Consider the following 21,987-nt stretch of genomic DNA (forward strand, 5'->3'; position numbering starts at 1 on the left):
ATATCAGCTTTAAATTACATTAAATTAATCAAACTCTTTTTTTTTTTTAATCTACCTTCTGAGAACTCTCCTCTGCGCTGTTCTCTTGGGCAATTAAGACTGCTATTTGCATCTCATGTCCACTAGGTGGAGCTCTTAACAATAAACACTCAAAAACGGACCAGAACAGTGCCTGACAGAATAGCTTTTTTTAACTGCATCAAAAAAATCATTGTTTGAGTTGGTTTAATAATGGGTATTTTATATTAGGCTTGAAAATAGGGTAAATAAAGACATTATCAAAAAAGATATATATACATTTTACAGTTCAGTATGCAGTTTTCACCTGGGCTGCAGGGGGCGACATAACTATTAGTATACATACCATATAACAAGTCAACATGTAATTTAAAGCACTGTAGTATTATTGTAGCATTATAATGGTTATCTATACCTGTATAAATGAAAGCAGAACTGGAACGCTGTTCTTGGTAATCAGAGATAAACTGATAAGATGTTCCAGAATTTTACTACAGTCAATTATTTATAGATGAAGTCACTCAAGCCATAACTGTATCTGACGTTACCCAACACCTCGTCCGAGTGTGAGGTAAGTGATGTGTAATCGCTGTATTAGGCTTGTTCCAGTAGCTAAACCTTAAACAGGGTTTACAGAGAATGATTTGTCGCATCATTTTTTGCTGAGTTGTTTCTTCATTTTCTTTCCAAACCGCAGGTCTCTCAGCCAGAATCCACCACGGTTGATGGTCATTGGTTTTTATTATGTTCCAATAAAATATGCTGATGTTTTAAAAGCTTTAGCTGGCAGCTAGTGCTGCGATACCAGAGATGAAAATTAAATGCTAAAAAAAAAAGCCTTTTTAACCTACTCTATACTGCTGTGTTCCTGTGGGGCACCTGTGATTTCTGTTACCAAGATAGCTATACGCCAGAAATTTACTAAAACACACGCCTCCTTTTCAGATCATCACGCCCCCTTTTCAGATCATCACGCCCCCTTTTCAGATCATCATGCCCATTAATGTAGATGTATTCACAAGCACTTGTGCTATTTAAACAAGGCAGCAGACAGGATGGAGTGAAAATATGAAAATACACTGTTGGTGGGGTGTAAGCTAGCAATTAGCATTGTGACGCTCCTTGTGCAGGGTATAAGATAGGGCCCTAAGTGTAAGATTAGCCTCATAGCTCTGCTTTAAGTGTAAAAAAGCACAATTTTGACCGAAAGTATGATCAGCAGCTGCTTTTAGCTGATTTACAGATTAATCTGCTGTAAATATGAAACTGTATAAATGATGCAATAGATTTTTTTGCAAGAATATTATGATAGCATGCCAGGAAAACTGGCAGATTATTAGTCTAATTACTGACTTAATCAAAATCTGTAATCAATAAGAAAGGCTGTGCTACTTGATGTTAGCTACTTGAATATATATATATATATATATATATATATATATATATATATATATATATATACTGTAAATCCTTCATTATACATAATAATTCAAAAAAAATAAATCAAGTAAACAGATTGTAAGTTTCAGTGCAGTATATTTATGCCGTGTAGTGCTATAAAATATATTTATACTGGAGAAAAGAAATAAGTGAATGTGTTTGTGGCTGCAGAGCATCTGTAAACTCCAGAAGCGAGAGACTATTATATAGTGACTAATGCACTGATCTGCTTTATTAACATCTATAAAGCATGTGTAAGTGTGATGTCAGGGTGTGTGATAAGTGTGTGTGTGTGTGTGTGTGTGTGTGTGTTATAAGTGTGTGTGTGTTGTGAGTGATAGATTAGCAGGGATGACTTGGCTGGAGAGTGTGTGAGTTAATGTGTGTGTGATGGACATGGGGATGTGGCATCATTAGGTTTGGGTGAGTGGTTGTAGAGTAAAGGTCAGAGCTGGTGTGTGTGTGTGTGTGTGTGTCATGGGTCTGGCAGTATGAAGATGGGTCCGCCGGTTAGTGTGTGTTTCTCTTGGTGCTGCTCGGTCCAGATTTCCCTCCTCAGACGAGTCCGACAGCCCTGCGTACAGCGGGACTCGCCCTGCCCACACACCAGCACCCGACAGTGCAGGTATACCTCCTACACACACACACACACACACACACACACACATACATAGTATGACTCACATACATTATCACATCACCCACATACACATACAATATTGTACAGAAGTCCTACAGCATTTCACACGAGAAGATTAAAAATGATTTATCTGTTTATTTAATATAAAAGTCCCTTCCTCTCTAACCCCCCCTTAACCCCCTATTAAACCATGCAGCCTCAGGGTACGCTGTACACTTTCAATGACATGGCACATATTAAATAACAATAAAGGGATAAAGGGATGATAATAGAGCAATAAATCTAAAGGCTCTTCACTGCAGTGAGTGCACCTTATAGAGAACACACTTAAAAAAAGGCAATTGCCCTTAATTTATTTTTTTATCCATCAAAAATAGGTTTTGACATTCGTCCTCATTCGTCCTAAATATGCATGTTGCCCAGAGGCTAAACTATGCAACATAGCAACATACACAACCAGAAGCAAGTGGAATCATAATGTACACATATGTTTATTCATTTTTATTATTTTTTAATTTCGTCCTATCCATTGCTTTATGATCTGGTGTCTATATGCCTACACAGAAACACTAAGGCACAAGGCACGAATACCCTTTCAACAGGAAACCAACCCATTATAAGATGAAAATACACTGTTGGTGGGGTGTAAGCTAGCAATTAGCATTGTGACGCTCCATGTGCAGGATAAAAGATAGGGCCCTAGGTGTAGCATTAGCCTCATAGCTCTGCTTTAAGTGTAAAGAAGCAAAATTTGGACCTAAAGTATGATCAGCAGCTGGCCTAAACTGATTCACAGATTCATCTGCTGTAAGTGGAGAAACAGTATAAATGATACAGTAGATTTTTTTTTTGCCAGAGTATAACGATTATTAGTCTAATTACTGACTAATTACTGAGCAAAATCTGTAATCAATAAGAAACGCTGTGCTACTTGATGTTAGCTACTTGAATATATATACTGTAAATCCTTAATCATAGATATTAATTCTAAAATAATCAATCAAGTAAACAGACTGTAAGTTTCAGTGCAGTATATTTATGTCGTGTAGTGCTATAAAATATATTTATACTGGAGAAAAGAAATGTTTTAATTTTGTTCTATCCATTGCTTTATGATCTGGTGTCTATATGCCTACACAGAAACACTAAGGCCCAAGGCACGAATACCCTTTCAACAGGAAACCAACCCATTATAAGATGCCACACACACTAAAATCAACTCTGTATTAGGCTACTGTAACTGTAGTTACTACTGTATCAGTAGTTCTGTATGTCTGCATACTCTGCGTATTTAATAAAGTATACCACCTTAATGAAGTATACCACCTTAATGAAGTATTGATTATCCCCAGCAGGGGTTAAATGGTAACAACACATACTGGGTTTCCTCAAGAACAGGTTTGAAAATTCCCAAACATTAATACACACTAATATAAACCTGATGTTGATAGAAATGTAAAAAAAAAAAAAACTGTTTTTTAATTAAAGCAAATACACAGATAAACATTAACTGACCAGAATAAACAGCAAACAGCAATGTACACACACACACACACACCAGCACACTGCAGAAAGACCACATTAGCATACATATGGCTATACTGCAGACTCTGGGCAGTGACACGTGGATTGTACTCACTCTGTTGTCGTTGCCGATGAACTTGAACACGGGAACCTGGTAGTGTTTGGAGAGCTGGTCTTTAGCGGAGAGCTGCCGCACCGTCTCATCTGAAATACAGCTAAAACAGAAGAAGTGAATAGAGTCAGTGTTCTGCAGAATGCTGAGACCGTCTGTGCTCACGTTTTATTACAGTGCACTAATAAAGATCACGTTAACTCATTAATCCCAGAGAAACTGTGAATCATCCCGGACTCCCAGTGGAGCTCCTGTGTTTTCTGTTACCAAGATAGCAATAATCCAAAAATTAACCTGAACACACCTCACTTCCAGACCACCACGCCCATATATACATGGATAAATATATAGATTTAAGCAATGTGGGCGCAAGGCGGTAAAACAGTCGTGGGGTGTAAGATAGCAATGAGCATCGTGAAGCAACTCGCGCAGGGTGTAAGACAGAGCACTGGGTCCAGGTGTGTAAGATGATGTCCAGGTGTGTGTGTGTGTGTGTGTGTGTGACTGACCCATCATTGATGAGGTAGTATTTGAGGGCTTGGTCAGCTCTGGGTCCAGGTGTGTTTAGTGTGTGTTGTTGGTGTGTGTGTGTGTGTGTGTGTGTGTGTGTGTTTCTGTATGTGTGTGTGTGTGTGACTGACCCGTCTTTAATGAGGTAGTATTTGAGGGCTTGGTCAGCTCTGGGTCCAGGCGTGGCGAAGCAGCTCTCCACCAGAGCGCTCAGGCCGTCCACGCGCTCCCGCGGCTCCACGCCGAAGTACAGCGAGTCCCGCAGGCGGAGCTGGGGCGGCTGCAGATACGGCTCGGAGAACTCGGCGCTGCGGAACAGCTCCAGGGCAAAGGGGAAAACGCCCTGACTGTGACCCGACAGTTCCAGAGCTCCGCTGCGGGCACTGGGCACGAACCCGTCCGAAACCTCATAATGACCCGGGAAATCACAGGTGACCGGCAGCAGCAGCTTACTGGTGCGCACGATTAGATCACCAGCACTGCCTGGACTGGACCTGGGCAAACCGGTCACCAGATTAGTGGCAACTATTTTATCATCTATCACCTAAAGAAAGAGAGAGAGAGAGAGAGAGAGAGAGAGAGAGAGAGAGGGGGGAATTATAAACCAAGTCATTTTAAAGTGTGATAGCTCAAATATGTTGTATTCTAATTTCTGCTAAATTAGTTAATTAAACTTTGTGACTTTCATTCATCTCAAACTCCTTTTAATCATATAGCAAGGGGGGGAGGGGTTCTCAGTTTAATGTTTTTCTAATGCATAAGTAATAAATCTGAGGTTAATCTTACGACGTCATTGCTGGTGCTGATTCGTAAAAAAAAAAATATATAATAATAATAATAATAACAATAATAATACTAATAATAAATAAAAAATGCTAATAAACGCTAAAAACGTCTTTTTAAGCAAATAATAGTTATTTCTAGTGCTTCTAAAATATTTATATTAGCTTTGAAATCAAACTTTAATTTGAATAACCCAGTAGTGTCTAGATTGGCCCAAATTACTCAAACTCTTACCCTGCGTTCACACTGGAAAGCGACAGGCGACCATTCATTTCCTATGGCAGGGCGCGATTTGTCGCCGCGACACGCGAGAGGCGACAAGCGACAAAGCGACAGAGCGACAAGCGACACGGAGATGAATTTTTCTCAACTTTATGCAAATTAATTATGACGCGGTGAAGTGACATTCTAACCCGATTGGCTCCTAGATTTTCTTTGGACCAATCACAAACCAGGCGGGCTGACATCCTCAAGCTCCTGCTCTCTGAATTTCTAGTTTTCAGTCTGCGGGAACGGCTGCATTTCCAGCGCAGTTAAATCACAGAAACGCCCAAGAGTCCAGCAAGTTTGGGAGTTATAGTAGCTGGAGAATAAAGTGGCCGAGCGATTCCTTTTTTGTGCCTTTTTTTCTTGTCGGAGGCTGGACCTTGATAAACGCGGGCGTTGAGCTTGACACGCCCACAAGCGACAAACGCTGGGCGACACAAGCGACTTGTCGCGTTCCAGTGTGAACGCAGGGTTAGCCTGCTATGACTGTCAGGGTCTGAGCAATCTGCATCCTAGAGGAGGGAATAACATCAATACAAATATATCCGCCTGGTGCTGCTCATGTATTTTGTCACAGTTATAAACCATGTAATGAAAATCCTAATACTTTGAACTAATATACTCTCTAATCTTACTATTACAGAAAAGAAAGCTCTTGTGTGAATAGATTTAAAGTCTGTACATTCAAAAATAGAATTTACAAATTCTACAAATTCTGGAAGCATTTACATATTAAATTATGAGATTTTTAAGCAGCTTAATGTCTTCTAGTATAAAGAAAAATAATAGCATGTGTCTGTCAAAAACTGAGGAGACACAACACACCAAAATAGGTGTGAGTTCAAAGGGTTAAATCACATAAAAGAAATGCTTAGATAAAATGCTCAACCTGCATTATGGTTTTACACACCATGAGCTAACAATTTTATTGTATTTATTCGAAAGGAAACGGAATAAAAGAATTCAGCAAAGACTGAAATATACCTATTAATTTAATATCCTAGCAATTCTTCATCTTTTTCAGGTTGTAAAAATAAACATCACTCTAAAACCCAACATAAAGTACAATAAATAAACCGCTGGTAACAGTTGTGTAATGCTATTTGCTCAGGCAGAATCAGAGTGTCTTTGTGTGAAATGTGAAGAGTTAGTAACTGGGTCTCCAGCACGGATCATGCTTCATGATATATGATGGTGATTAGTGTTCGGTGCGTTTCTCCTCTGCGCTCCTCACCTTCACCACGGTGCCGCAGGTCTTCAGGCTGAAGCGCAGGTTGATGTGGGTACCGTTAGAGACCCCCCGGCACGAGGAGTTAGACAGGAATAGCTCCAGCCCGCCCACAAGGTCTCGGGGAACGGAAACCTCAATAGAGCCGGGGTCACACTGTACAGGGACTACAGGACACATGCAGACTTCTGTCAGGACCTAAAGTCATACATAACCCACACGTCCCACATGGATTTTAAATCTATATTTAGAAAAATAGAAAGATATAGAACCTATATGCAAATCCCAGACATCAGCCTCACAGTTATTAGTCATCTGGTGCTGCTTCTCTAATAATCGTATAGCTGTGTGGAGTTTATTCCACGTACTGCATCTCCTGTTTCACTACAGCACACGTGCTTTTATCTTTCTCACGCTCATATTCTAATTTCATATAGAATTCTGCAGCTTTAATAATCCTTATTTCGCGGCTAGCTGGTGACTGTAAACAGGAAGTGACGTCACGGACTGTGAGGCGCCGTAATTTCTGTTTTTTTTTTATTTCAGTTTTCATTGTTTTGTTAGTTTATGTTAACGATAACAGCCTTGCTGCAAACAACTCGTTATAAAATAGGTAAATAGGTGTGTGTGATAAACAGGTGTGTGTTTGATGACCAGGTGTGAGCGTGGGTGATGTGCAGGTGTGTGTGTGTGTGTGTGTGATGTGCAGGTGTGTATGATAAACAGGAGTGTGTGATGTGCAGATGTGTGTGATGTGCAGGTGTGTTTGATGAACAGGTGTGTGTGATGAACAAGTGTGTATGATGTGCAGGTGTGTGTGTGATGTGCAGGTGTGTATGATAAACAGGAGTGTGTGATGTGCAGATGTGTTTGATGAACAGGTGTGTTTGATGAACAGGTGTGTGTGATGAACAAGTGTGTATGATGTGCAGGTGTGTGTGATGAACAGGTGTGTGTGTGTGTGTGTGTAATGTGCAGATGTGTATGATAAACAGGTGTGTGTGTGTGTGTGTGTGATGAACAGGTGTGTGTATGATAAATAGGTGTGCGTGATGAACAGGTGTGTGTGTAATAAACAGGGGTGTGTGATAAATAGGTGTGAGATGTGCAGGTGTGTGTGATTAGCAGGTATGTGTGATGAACAAGTGTGTGTGTGTGTGATGAACAGGTGTGTGTGTGTGTGATGAACAGGTGTGTGTGATGTGCAGGTGTGTGTGATGAACAGGTGTGTGTGTGATGAACAGGTGTACAGTGCTGACCCTGACAGGTGCGCTGGTCCTGGCCGAGCGTCAGGCCTCGGGGACAGTGGCAGTAATACGAGTCCTGCTCGTCGGAGCAGCCGTGACTGCAGCCTCCGTTCACACTGTGACATCCTGCGATCACTAAACACACCACAACACACCACAGCATTAACGCCATTATTATTTATATGATAAAATCACATTTCCATAATTGTCCTTTTTAATTGATTAAATTTAATTGAAAGGATTTACAACATTCTTAAGCTGTAAAATTGAATTAACTAGTGTCAGTTAATAATTATTTGAGGCATTACTTAACTATTTAACAATGTTTATTACTAAGTAAATACTGTTAATTAATGTACCCTTATTGTAAAGGGTTACCACTGTATTGGATGCCTGTGTTTATCATTTTTATTTAAAATTTGATATTGATCTTTTAACTTCTTAAATCTATAAACATCTATAAACAGTAACATTAACATGATGAAAGTATTTTAAATCACATAAAATGTGTACAAAATAACTATTATTTTGTCTCTGTTGCTGTGGGCGGGGCCAAGCTACTGTACATTTTTAATTGGCTGGTTAATGTTCTATTTTGATGGACAATAGGCTGTAATTAGTGTTATGTGCAACAAAATATATAAAAAAAAAAAGAGTCTCACCGCTGCAGGTCCGGTCGTCCGGGTCCAGAACTTTTCCCGGGCCGCACTCACACCTCCAGGAGCTCTTAGTGTTCACACACACTTCAGCACAGCCGCCGTTCCCTTTCTCACACTCGTTCACGTCTAGTGCATGTGATACACACACCCCAACATTAACATGAACAAACAGAAAGAAGAAGAGGATTATAGAGAGGAAGGGATGAACTGACGAGAGAGAGAGAGAGAGAGAGAGAGAGAGAGAGAGAGAGAGAGCAGAGTGGAGAAGAGATGATTCAGTTTGAAAATATATGCAGTAATTACATAATGACAGGGTTTCAAATAATGATTCACATCCCAATTAGATGTTAGATGAGAGTCCGTGTGTAAATTTCCTCCAATCATGTTCTAACACTTGACTGATTTACTCTCTCACTCCGTCTCTCTCTCTCTCTCTCTCTCTCTCTCTCTCTGTCCATATTGATATCTGTTGTTATCATTCAGAAGACAAGTCATTTTTTTTTCACGTCTGTTTGTTCGGATTAGATAAACGAAGACTGTATAACCCCAGTTCCAGTTTTCAAGTTTGAACGTTGTGTAAAGCATAAATAAAAACAGAATAAGATGATTTAAATCATTTTCAACATAACATCAATTAAATTCACTACAAAGACAAGATATAAAGATATTTACTGTTCAAACAGATAAGCTTTATTGTTTTTTTTTGTTGTAACACGTGCAGAGGCTTGGTTGTGGGCTCGGCACATTCAAAACTCGAAAATCTAGCGAGTAATTTGCCTTAAAATATTTTCCTCACTTTTTCATTGTAAACCTGAGGAACAGTGGTATTCTGAACTCCAGCCATAAAAATGTACACGTTTTAGTTCCTGGATTTTAATTGGTTCTGTGAATTACAGCAATGCATTTTCTTCTCACTTCTATAGCTTTGAACAATCTGTAAAAGGGCTCAATTAGCATAACCACACCCCCAACTGTGATTTCAGAACTGGATTATTGCTATGTCACTTTTAACGATGAACTAAGTGCTTGAGTTCCTGTTAACATCAATAATATTTTTATTGTAAATTGAATATATATATATATATATATATATATATATATATATATATATATATATATATATATATATATATATATATATATATTCAATTATAGATTCTTCTCCACATACATCCCCCCCACCCCACAAATCCCACCGGCTCACCCAGGCAGGTCTGAGCGTCAGGTCCCAGGACCGTCCCAGCGGGGCAGCGACATTCGGGTTCAGGGGGACATCCAGGACCAGTGCAGTCCACCTCATCACAGATATCGTAGAAATCTATATTAGAAATAAGCACAGTGTATATATTTTTGGTAGTTTTATGAGACAGAAATATAAACTAAGACCAGACAGACAGACAGACAGATGAACAGACAGACTTACGGCCGCAGTAAACGTGGAAGCAGACGGTGGGGCGTGGCAGGCGATATACGTAGTACCCTTTAGTACAGGCCTTCACTTCCACTGTGCCTTTCCAGTGACAGCAGTCATCGTTAAAGCTGGCACACGTTGGCAACGTGACCACGCCGTCTGCGGGCAGAGGGTGACTACCGTTCAGCCATATGGGCGCATGGGTGCCGCAGTGGTTCTCCTCGATGCAGAAGGTGGGCATGGCATCACCAGCCATCCCGGTGAAGCGGTACCACTCGCCGGCCACATGCCGGTCACATAAGGGCACGCCCGCCGAGTTGTTGACGTGGTAGTCGCTGTTCCGCCAAGGCTCATTTAAGCTGATGTAGGCCGTGCAGGGGTCTGGAACTGGGCGAGAAGAGGGCAGAGTGAAGGTAAGGCAGATGGTGGAGATGTGTAATGGTCTCTGGTGGACTGTGAAGGGCAAGGTAATAGTGCACTTCTGATGTTTTCCCTGCAGTAACAATTAGGAGACGTTTTGAGTCAATTTTCATTTTCTAACTGCATGTACAGATACAGGGCTGCAGAACTCAAGGCTGGTCGGGGTTTTGAGATTTTACAGCTTAGCTTTCGATTTTTGTACAAAATATATGGGTGATCATCAATTCAAGCTGTACAGATTTATTTAATAATTAAATTAGATTGCATTAAAACACATTTTTATGGTCACTCATTGCGGGAAGTCAGGTCAGACTCCCCACAATGAGTGAAGACGACCAACAAATCAAAAAAAGTATGGAAGCCCTATGATCAGCGCCAAGATCTACAGCACATTGTCTACCCATCTACGAATGTCCAGAACTACCAGTACTAAAGCTACATACGTACAAAAACATGCGTAGACCACTCGCCCCAGTTTAAAAGGCCAATTACCCAACCCACTCATTAGGACTCCCCCTATCACTAGTGATTCTCCAAGACAAGGAGGGTGAAGACTACAAGCACACGCCTCCTTCGACACTTTTTGAGCTGCTGCTGATGCTGTAGCATTGTCGAGTAGCATCACAGCGCTAACACTTGAAGGAAAATGCAGCAAATAGGTTCAGATACATCAGCTCACAGACGCCACATCACCCTAGAAGAAATGAGGGGAAAGAGCAACATCTACTGTACCCAGTTCTTGAGCAATTGATTTATTAAAGGAGAACTCCGATGTGAAGTTGTCTTAATGAGTCTTAATGCCTAGTTTTAAATGTCAGGGCTCTCCGGATTCTACCAATGAGGTGTAAAGCTACTTTGAGCCTGGATAACGGTGTAAAAAGCGATTTATCTGCAGGGGTAAATATGCTCCAAATCGCTCGTTGTAAAGAGTGCTGGGCAAAAAGCACAAAATTACTGGATCCCAGAAAGCTGCAGGAGAGCGGAGGTGAGCTATTCAACAAAGGTTAGTATTCTTTATCATGTTTTACTACACTAAAAGTCAATTTTACACCAGGGTTCTCCTTTAAAAGTACAGAAAACAGGTTATTGGAACGTAAGTAAGCATAAAACAAGCACTGCCTGCTTAAATCTGATTGGTCAGTGTAGAATCCTTTAAACTCCAGTCAGCTGAGCAGATTCAGCGACAGTCTTAATTCAGAGAGTAAACAAACAGCTCCGTCCAGTCGATATCTCTCGCTCTCTTTCTCCAGACTAATTACCGAGTGGAGGGGAAGCTGCAGCGTTCTGCAGAAACAGCCGTGAGGAATGATGCTGCAGCGTCGGGGCTGAGGGGTAAACACAGCGTGCAGCTGGAGATAAGACCGTCCTCGACTTCAGCTTTATAACAGAGCTGATCTCAGGATCCTTCAGCTGATACACCACAAGCCATGCAGTAAAAACGTATATCCACCTCTGAAGACTCATCACCAACATTCTAATATATATATATATATATATATATATATATATATATATATATAGGGGTTGGACATTGAAACTGAAACTGAAACTGTTCTGGTGGAAACAGGAGAGTTGAGGTGCACATTGAATTCTGCGTGATTTGATCAGCCGTGGTTTTATGTTTTTTGGATACAATCCGGGTTAGCACCCGAACATCCCTTTCAGACAGCTTCCTCTTACAGCGTCCACAGTTAATCCTGTTGGATGTGGTTGGTCCTTCTTGGTGGTATGCTGAGCTGACATTACCCTGTATACCGTGGCTCTTGATGCATCACAAAGACTTGCTGTCTTGGTCACAGATGCTCCAGCAAGCCGTGCACCAACAATTTGTCCTCTTTTGAACTCTGGTATGTCGCCCATAATGTTGTGTGCATTGCAATATTTAGAGCAGAACTGTGCTCTTACCCTGATAATTGAACCTTCACACTCTTACTGCTCTTACTGGTGCAATGTGTAATTAATGAAGATTGACCACCAGGCTGCTCCAATTTAGCCATGAAATCTCCCACACTAAAATGATGACAGGTGTTTCAGTTTCATTGTCCAACCTCTGTATATATGTGTATATATGTATAATGAAAACTTAAGTTAGCATGAATTAAAACATCAAGTTGTTACAACTAAAGGGGAAGTTGATTTAACTTTTTTTTATTTTTGTTATACTGTAAGACCGGATAAGTTGAGTTTACTTAACTTATTTAAGGCAGCCAGTTTGCTCATTTTTTTAAAGTAATGTGGATGGAAATTTGAGTTAGCATGAATTAAAACATCAAGTTATTACAACTAAAGGAATCACTACACACTGATGGTGAGTGTTAGTCAGAAACTGTTGGACACACCCAGTATGCAAATAGATTGTGACAGAAGCCAATGGAAAAGAAGCTGTCAATGGCAACAGACTAAACTCAGTTATTACAAGTTGGTTAAACTCAAAGATCTCAGTTTGAATAGTACAGTATATGTGCCCACAAATGTTCAACTAACTCAAAATAATTGAGTATTGTTTAGAAATATCCAATTTTATATAAAACAGACTTAAATCATTCGAGTTCAAACAACATATGGGTTTATAGTGTAGATGTATTGTAGTTGTTGTTTCTCAGGGCTGGTAACAGGTTCTCCTGTGCTGGAGACGGGTCTATCTCTTTAGGATGTTCAGATAATAGCGGAAATGTTGGAGGCCAAGGAGCACCGGGATACAGGTCAAGGCGAAAAGTTGTAAACACAAGATTCCCAAACACTGTCAAAATAAATCATTTCATCTCCTTCCTCTCCATCTGCTGAACGGACGCATCCAAAGCCTTATTTTATCTCCGACAACAAAGATACAAAGATCTCTCAACAGCCAGGAGGACTTTAGTGAACCAATCAAATCCCTACTGGAGTGAATCCAGGAAATCATGTGTTCATCAAATCAGAAGAGCAGGATTTTTATGTACATCCATCATAAAATACAAATAACCATATTTCTGCACAGTTGACTGATTTTTAAGTTATTATTAAGTAGAATTCAGGCTCAATCTCATTTCACCTCTTGGCCCTTCCCCTTCCCCTACCCCTCTGGTAGGGGTGTCTCAATTCTTGTTAGGCTGAAGGGGTAAGTTAGGGGAAGGGATAGAGCTCTTTAGCCCTTCATATGCAGATTTTTTAGAGGCACACTTCAAATGAAGAAGTACAAAAATCACTGGTAAAAAAACCCCACAAATGTAAGTTTCAATTTTCCTTGTTAAAAGTGACGATTAGCTCTATATTACCATAGTTTAATGTGTAGTTTCTTCATGACAAGCAAAAAGATAAATTGTAGTTTGTCTCACAAGGTAGCTAGCTAGCTAACTTGCGGTAAGTGGTAGGGCCAAGGGTTGAAATGGGATTGGGCCATAGAGTGAACAGGCAGCTTCTTAAAGTGTCCTGTAGGAGATTTCAAAGCCCTCAAAGAGTTTTCAGAATGTATAAAAACAAATTCCTGTAGAAAAAAAGGGGGATTTGTATCGTCTACACTTGTGGCCTATATATGGGCCATGGCCTGTTAAGGGGTTAAACACCTAATTTGTTTCATTAATGTATCCAGCTCCTGTTCCTGCCTATTTTTCTCACTGTTATGACTTAAAAACAACTTGGTGGTTTGCTACTTTGCATTGCTTTCCATGTAGTTACTAAATATCAATCTTTAAGGGGTTAAAAAGGTTAGCAACTCTACCTCTTCACAGGTAGAGGACTGCCTTACACTAATTTTTTGTCTTAATAATTTTATTAATTTTATTATTCTTTAATAATTTTATAAAATGATCCAAATGAACACACATCATTCCCACACATCATTTTCGGCTATCTACACACAATTCCGAGTAAAGTCCCATAAGTTCTCTATTCTGTTTAAATCTGCCTGTGACGCCCCCAAAATTCGATCAATTCTATCAATTGAGCGTCTCAGCGAATAACCACATAAACCAACATTTCTCCATATATAAATATAAACACAAATAATGCACAATTTTGTTTTTTTATATATGCAAAGAAAGAGAAAATAGTGCAAAATAGAAAAAGAGAAAGAATATTTTTTATCACCCAAAAAAAAGAGAGAAAAATAATTCATATATGGCTTTTTCGTTAAAAGGGCTTGATGCTTAATATGCTATCCTTCACTGCCTTGTTTTAAGTGTACTAAGTGTAGTCATTTTGTGGGATTATCCACCAAGAAAAAATAAAAAGTGTCTGCCCTCTCAAGACATTTAAAGACGGATGAACAGTTTTCTAGTAGTTGTAGTTTTGTAATAAGTGCATACTTTATTTATACTCATTAAGAAGACAGATCACTCAAATCCTGATGAGATTCTCTCTAAAACAGGAAATCTTCAATAATGACCTTGACTTCTAGTACATCCAGTTACATTACATTACAATGGGTTTCTGCAGAGCAGTTTATATTAGATACTGTGCACTTACCTATAACCTGAGCGTTAGACACAGTCTGGAGGGCAGCCAGAGCCAGGAACAGATGGACGAGTGAAGAGTGCACCATCTTCAGAGGTCCAGACGAGGTTTGGGTGTAGTGAGGAGTTCTGGATCAGGCAGGGTATTAATACCGGAGTGTGTTGTGGAGAAGGCTGGCGAGGGCAGTGTGTGTGTTATGGGTCGGGTTTCTCTGTTTTTGTGTTTTGAGGAACAGCGGACAGAACATCTGTCTCCCCTTGACCTCCTGTCCTGTCCCTCGTCCCTGTCTGCGACACACACACCCCCCCGGCCAGTGACAGGACCATCCTCTCATTGTTCCTCTCCAGTTTATCCTACAGAGCCCGTGTCCTCTCCCAGCACCAGCTCTTCTGTCCTCTAACAAACTCCAAACACACCATATCCAGCTCCTGGAGGCAGGCCAGGATTCACTTGATGAAGCGCCAGTACCCAGTCTGGACTCGCCCAAGAGCTAATTCATCTCTGGAAACTGCTTTCAGGTCTCAACATCTAATCAGCTCCACTGTTCTGATCTTTTTCTGAAGAGCCGGATCTTCTCTTCCGTTCTGTTCTTCACGCTTCTGGAAAGTGTTTGGTAAAACCCTGGAACATCAGGCTATTCACTGAGGTCACTGGAGATGAAAGCAGTTGAGGGTCATCATAACAAGTGTCCTATCTTGGGCAGACGCCGCACTGTTAATGCGGAATGGTTTCTGGCAGTGAGGAACTGATGCAGGCAAAGTTCTTCTGGTTTAATTAAATAAATTGCTTCTTCAATCAATGGGTCCATTAAGAGACACGCGCTGGAACGTGGCAAGCTCCTTATGAGATTACCGCTCATGGTCCGACACAGCCTCCTGAACTTCTGCACGCTCCAGACAGTGAGTGATGAAGAAAAACCCCAGTCGAGACAAACGATAGAGACTCCAGAGAATCTGCTGGATTAATGCAGAGTGTGGATCCTCCAGTTCTCCTCATCTGTTCACATTCACTGCCTTTACATCAACTCCATAATGCAGATTACTGTAGAACATCCACAGTCTGTCAGGTATCTGTCAGACTTTCAGTAGTCTGTCGGTAAACTGTCATTCGGTTATCTGTCAGTAATCTGTTGGTAATCTGTCAAGTCTGTCAGTTATCTGTCAGTCTGTCAGTAATCTGTTTGTAATCTGTCAGGTATCTGTCAGACTTTCAGTAATCTGTCGGTAATCTGCCAGTCTATCAGTTATCGGTCAGTCTTTCAGTAATCTGTCAATAATTTGTTGGTAATCTGTCAGTCAGTCATTAATCTCTCAGTAATCTGTCAGTCAGTCAGTAATCTGTCAGTAATCTGTTTGTAATCTGTCAGTCTGTTATTTTTTAGTAGTCTCTCAGCAATCTGTTGGTAATCTGTCACTTGGTTTTCTGTTGGTAATCTGTCGGTAATCTCTCAGTTATTCGCCAGTCTTTCAGTAATCGGTTAAAAACCGGTCGGTAATCTGTCAGTCAGTAATCCGTCAGTAATATGTAATATGTCAGTAATATAGCTATATTTGAGTAATGTTCTAATCCATATTGTGTGAAGCAAGAACTACTCAACTAAGTAAAGAAAGGTCAGTCAATTTGAAGCATTTTAAAAACTTTAAAAGTATTCTCAAGTACAGTCACTGTAAAGACCATCAAAAACATTCCGATGATAGAACTGGCACTCATCAGGACCATCCTTTTTTTTATCTTACACTAATCTAAAAAAAATAAATACATAAAATATGCAGTTTAAAGGACTTATAAAATAATTAAAAAATAAATAAACTGCAGTAATATGTTTATGATTAGATAATGAAGTGCACGTAAATGCGTTCACTATAAATCCCGTTTTATCAGGTAGGAAGCAGAGCACAGGAAGGAGAAAGTCTAAAGATGAAGATTTGACAAGGTCAAGGCTGGTCCTGGCTGTTTAGTCCCGAGATAAACAAGCAATTAACGAATTATTAACGAGTTTATTAACGATTGAGTTCACCACTGGAAGTGAAATTAGGTTTATCAATCATGTGGTCGATTTAATTGGATGTATACTGAAGGCCTGATGTACTCAGGTGCACAAGATGGGATTTGATGTGGCTGCAATTTGGGGACCCGATTGCCTCTGAAATTAATGTTCAATTTACAGAGGCAGTTTCTAATCATGGGAACCGCACACAGGACTGCTTAATTAAGGTGCGGAGGGTTTTAAACGCTCTGGGAAATTGTGGAGCAATAAATGAGCTCAAGATGAACGAGAAGGTGCGAGTTGAGGGATGAAAATGTTTGTTTTGGGCCAATAAGAAAAGCTCATATCTTGCACTGCAAAAAAATACATTTTGCAAGTAAAATTTTCTAAATTTAAGGGAATAAATCTTATTTTTCTTATTTTTTGGCACCACTTTAAAATAAGACCACCTTTATAAAGGGTTTATAAATGGTTTACAATTAGTTTATTAATGGTTACTAATTAGGTTTTAAATGCCTTAAAAATAATTAATAATCAGTTATAACACATACGTAGAAAGGGCAACAATGACCTGTTGTTTGCCAAATAGTGAACCCACAGCCATCTATATTGTTGTCCTTTCTAATTAGTAACCATTAATAAACTAATATTTATATATAAAATATAAATATAATATAAATGCAATATATATATATATATATATATATATATATATATATATATATATATATATATATATATATATATATATATATTAAAAAAACTTTCTCAGGAAAAAAGAAAAAAGAAAAAAAAAACAGCACTCATAATTCCAAAACTGGATAAGTATTTATTGATAACTGAATTACATTTCTCTTTTATACACATTTCATAAATGATACAGGAGTTTACATTTTCATTTTTTATAGTCTTCTTCCAACATTACAGCATCCAATGCCAATGAAAAAAAAAAAATAAGAAAAGAAACTAACAAAAAGATGAAATGAAGAACAGATCTGAATGGGTAAACAATGAGATCCTGCTTCACTCGCGCTGACGTTTCTTTTTCTTTTTTCTTTTAAACATAGGTTTCATCTTAAGTGCACCTTAAGTTAAAAATGTAAAATAATGCACATATTCAAAACTTAATCCATGTGACAGGGGAGACTGTGAAGATATGATGAAGATTTGAGATAAAGAAGAGAGAGAGAGAAAGAGATAAAGAGAGAGAGAGAAAGAGATAAAGTGAGGGGTGGCTGGACGTTGGCTGCCTGTGTTTATGAGGCAGTTCCGTCTCTAAGGACGTGTGGAGGGAGGAAAAAACTGCACCAAACCCTCAAAAAACCAATAAATCAGCAAATCTCTGCAATTTTTTTTGGGTCATTTTTATATAATTTCCCCATGTAAACATACATTCATGCAACACCCGCTTTAGAGTAAGTTCCATATATTAGATATACTCTTGTAAAAAACAAACAAAAAACAAACCAACAAATGAGAAACCCTTAAAGAAATCCCCCCAAAAAAACCCACAAAAGTAAAAAATGATCAATGGTGAGATCTGAGAGGACTGAGGGTGGATTTGGTATCAGCTCATCAGGTCGTTCCAGGCAATGGAAGAGGAGCGTTTTGGACAAAGGAGAAGATCTCAGCCCTCACGTTTCTCTGTGCATGCACTCGCGTATGAGGACTATTGATACTGGATATTGATGATGTGAGCAGTAAGGAAGGGACAGGGTGCAGGATGGGATTGATTTATGCTAATTGATCGGGATTGGTACGGACAGGGATTGCTCTAAACTGAACTTTATTGATTTGCACTTTGCCTTCAGTCTGTTGCATAAAAAAAACAGTTAGACTTTCTCAACCTCGCTCTACTATTGGCAAACCTCATATCATCGCCAGAACGTCCAATCGGCAACTCAGACTCAGATCAGGAGATTCAAACCCTGTTCATGCTAGCCAATCACAAACCAGACACCAAAATAATCATCCCAGCCGACAGCACACGCCTCGATATACAGTATGTACCCACATCCAGCATCCTTCAAAAAGCCTTCCTCAGATCTGGACCTGATATATCTCTCCTCTCCTGCAACCCTTCAATCTAAAACTCCTGATCTGATCTGGATCCTCCAGACTTTTCCTCAGGATCAGACAGAAGAAGCTTTAGAAGAAGCACTTTTTTCAGCTTGAAGAATTTCAATTAGGCACAGTTCACACTACACTTTCAGAGCCGTCGTTGTGAGCGATTGTTGGACCTTTTTAACTACTTAACTTCTCTTGTTTTGGCAACACAGGGCCATAAATTACAAATTACACAATCTTTCACCAGGAGGAACACACAGCGAGCCTGACTGCTCTCCTGAATTAAGCTTAATTAAAAAAAAAACAAAAAAACACATAGAAACTGAGAGAATGGTGAATGTTTTAAACTGCACAAGAGACATGTTTCCTTTTTTTCTGTATAAAAAAGTCTGTTGAAATAAAAAAGGAGAGATACAAGTTGTTTGTGGGCTGATTTGCAGCAAAAATGAACAAATACGGATGAGAGAACAGATAAATAACACATACACCTCCACCATTGCTTTTTTTTTTTTTGGCTCGCCCTGTGTCTTGTGCTCTCATTGGCTGAAGAAAGAGCCAATCAGGTATCAAACCTGGTATGTATTAGTTGGGAATTGCAATAGATCAGCAATCATTCTGTCATCAATCAGATCACGTCTTAAGGTCTTTTACTCTCAGAGACTAAGAGAGCGACTGTGCCGGCACTGAGTAACCAAACAACTATTTTCCTCCAATATTTTGGCTCTTTAGACTTTTGTCTGACTGGAAAATCAGGCTTGAAATCTTGTAGTGTGAACCCGGCCTTAGCTGTTTTTTTTACATCACTTTTAAGTTGTTGAAAACGATCCAAACACTGAAAACAGAACTAGCAGGGCTTCTTCTCTTCTTTATTGATTGAGGTAAATCTGTGGTATCTGCTCTAAAGTTCTGTATCTAAAGTTCCACTTCATCAAACCCATCACCTATCTGACTATTCCTAAACACTCAGACACAGGTTGATATGTGATATGTGAGTGTGCTTTTCCTTCCAACAAGAGTCACACATTGCTGGACATTGATTAAACCGAAAGTTCTAGTGACCCTGCTCCAGCTCTGAGGAGGATAACCCCTCGTAACCCGAGCACTCTGCCCATTCTATGGCCTTTCTTTGGTTGAAGCGTCTCCTACTATGAGAAGGTCTGACTCTAAACCACAGCACACAGTGCACAGCCAACTGCAGCTCAGTCAGATAATTGGAGTACGTGGACTCAGACTTCAGAATATCAATGAGGGAAGGACAAAGGAAATGATTACAGAGCGCGGGAGGGTCATGCATAACAAAATAATAAAATCGAGGGAACGATTTCGCAGCTCGAGCTCATAATTTCTATAAGTCGAGAGATTCACTTTCGTGCGCACATGACAGATTCAACAGATCCAGACGGATTTTAATGTGTTTAACTGCACTATAAAGATGCTCTTATTGAAGTATATTAGAGTTCAGTTATGCTTTATAAGGACATTATAGCTTCTCTTTTACTGCAGGAAAAGTCAGTTAAAACTCTTTCTCTGAAGCTATAATGTCCTTATAAAGCATAAATAAACTCTAAGATACTCTAATGACACCATCTTTACCAGTTACTGCATATAAACACATTTAAATCCTTTAGATCAGTTAGGAACATATGAAAGCGTCCTTTCAAAGTAAGAGAAAATTGTGAGCATAAATTATAAAAACTGTTTCCTCTATTTAATATTTTTAATCCGTGGTTGACCCAGGCTCTGTGAATTCAGCAAATTCAGCCAAATCAGCTTCCCATTGCCAAACATGTTCAGGTATGTTGTGGTGTGTTCAGGTGTGTTCAGGTGTGTGTACCTGGGGTGTATGGAACACAAAATAAAAAGTGGTGTTTGTGATTAAGCACAGTCCAATATTCAACCTCACAGATTCTACTGCTTCAAAACGCACGTCTGCTCTAAGGCCTGTCAGCTAAAAAACGCCACGTTTATAGACGGGAGGGTACGGGGCGGCACCGAGGGTACAGGAGGGTAGGGGATAGGGTAGTGAGGGAGGGTACAGGGCATTACGGGATGATGCAGGGCGGTATAGGAGGGTACAGGGCAGAACAGTAAAGGTATGGGAAAAAATAGGGTACTGCGGGAGGGTTCAGGCTGGTATTCGAGGGTACAGGAGGTTATGGGGCAGTACAGTAGGGGTATGGGAAAGGACGGGGCAGTGCGGGAGGGTACAGGGCGGTACGGGAGGGTACAGGAGGTTATGGGGCAGTACAGACAGGGTATGGGAAAGGACTGGGCAGTGCGGGAGGGTACAGGGCGGTACGGGAGGGTACGGGCTGGTACGGGAGGGTACAGGGCGGTACAGGAGGGTACAGGGCGGTATGGGAGGGTACAGGCTGGTACAGGGCGGTACAGGAGAGGGTACAGGGTGGTACGGGAGAGGGAACAGGGCGGTACAGAAGAGAGTATAGGGTGGTACGGGAGGATGCAGGGTGGTACAGTAGGGGTATGGGAAAAGATGGGGCAGTGTGGGAGGGTACAGGCTGGTATTTGAGGATACAGGAGGTTATGGGGCAGTACAGTAGGGATATTGGAAAGGACGGGGCAGTCGGGGGCGGTACGGGAGGGTACGGGGCGGTACGGTGGGGGACGCAACAGTCACGCGCTACAGCATGCTGCAAAAACGTGAGAGAAACCCACTAACTCTAGGATCTAATATATATATTACACGGTTCTCTCCACGTCCCGCTATGTTCTTGGCATACGGAGGAGGACATGTGCAGCTGAAAAAAACGCCACGAAAATCACCTCAGTTTACATCTTTTAAAAAGTCGTCCTACTGTACCGGACTCCCGTCAGCTCACCCCTTCAGTCCTGAAGGGTGGAGGACGGTGAGGTGTTGGGAAGGTGGGGTTGGGGGGTGGGGGGGGGGCTGAGGCTAGGAGACACAGAGCAGCAGGTGAGGCCGTGCAGGAGTATAGCAGAGCCCTGACCAGCATCAGCACCAGGCGCTGCGAGGCACTGTGGGTAACGTAGCTTTTTTTTTTTTGTTTGTTTGCTTATTTTTCTAAAGGATGAAAATCGAGTTTCCGAACACATAACATGTAATTCTTAATCACTCAACTTGTCGTAGTTGTGCATGAGGGCAAGTAAAATGACCTGGCGTTGCGACGAGCATCTTTAATAGAACACTAAAGACCCGGTTCTCATGTCTGTACGTCCGTATGTCCGTATGTCTGCATGTCCGTATGTCGGTACGTGTCTGAC

The 21,987-nt window shown here is 40.5% G+C and overlaps 2 protein-coding genes across 2 annotated transcripts in view; both read right to left on the reverse strand.

Moving 5' to 3' along the window:
• Positions 1-211: 211 nt before the first annotated feature.
• oit3 (oncoprotein induced transcript 3) lies at positions 212-15,357 on the reverse strand. The gene is made up of 9 exons (XM_049481539.1): positions 14,703-15,357; positions 9,852-10,226; positions 9,633-9,746; positions 8,432-8,554; positions 7,782-7,904; positions 6,529-6,689; positions 4,376-4,788; positions 3,738-3,837; positions 212-2,092 (listed from the first exon to the last, which is right to left on the reverse strand). The coding sequence occupies exons 1-9, from the start codon at positions 14,776-14,778 to the stop codon at positions 1,934-1,936; spliced, it is 1,644 nt and encodes a 547-aa protein (XP_049337496.1). The 5' UTR covers positions 14,779-15,357; the 3' UTR covers positions 212-1,933.
• A 2,402-nt stretch (positions 15,358-17,759) lies between these two features.
• The window catches only part of mcu (mitochondrial calcium uniporter), an 82,569-nt gene continuing 78,341 nt past the window's right edge, over positions 17,760-21,987 (reverse strand). Inside the window, exon 9 of the mRNA XM_049481155.1 lies at positions 17,760-21,987. This exon is cut by the window's right edge and continues 1,272 nt beyond it. The gene's annotated coding sequence lies outside the window, so the exon portion shown is untranslated.

This window comes from Astyanax mexicanus, chromosome 7 (assembly GCF_023375975.1).
Source record: "Astyanax mexicanus isolate ESR-SI-001 chromosome 7, AstMex3_surface, whole genome shotgun sequence".
Taxonomy (NCBI): domain Eukaryota; kingdom Metazoa; phylum Chordata; class Actinopteri; order Characiformes; family Acestrorhamphidae; genus Astyanax; species Astyanax mexicanus.

Bases quoted from the DNA above. Each gene is read 5' to 3' on its own strand.
- oit3 (XM_049481539.1), bottom strand. From the start codon at position 14,778: ATGGTGCACTCTTCACTCGTCCATCTGTTCCTGGCTCTGGCTGCCCTC. The intron at 8,555-9,632 runs GTGAGCCGGTGG...CACATGCACTAG, and splicing joins TGACGCTCAGACCTGCCTGG to ACGTGAACGAGTGTGAGAAA. The intron at 6,690-7,781 runs GTCAGCACTGTA...TGTGTCCTGTAG, and splicing joins GGACCAGCGCACCTGTCAGG to TCCCTGTACAGTGTGACCCC.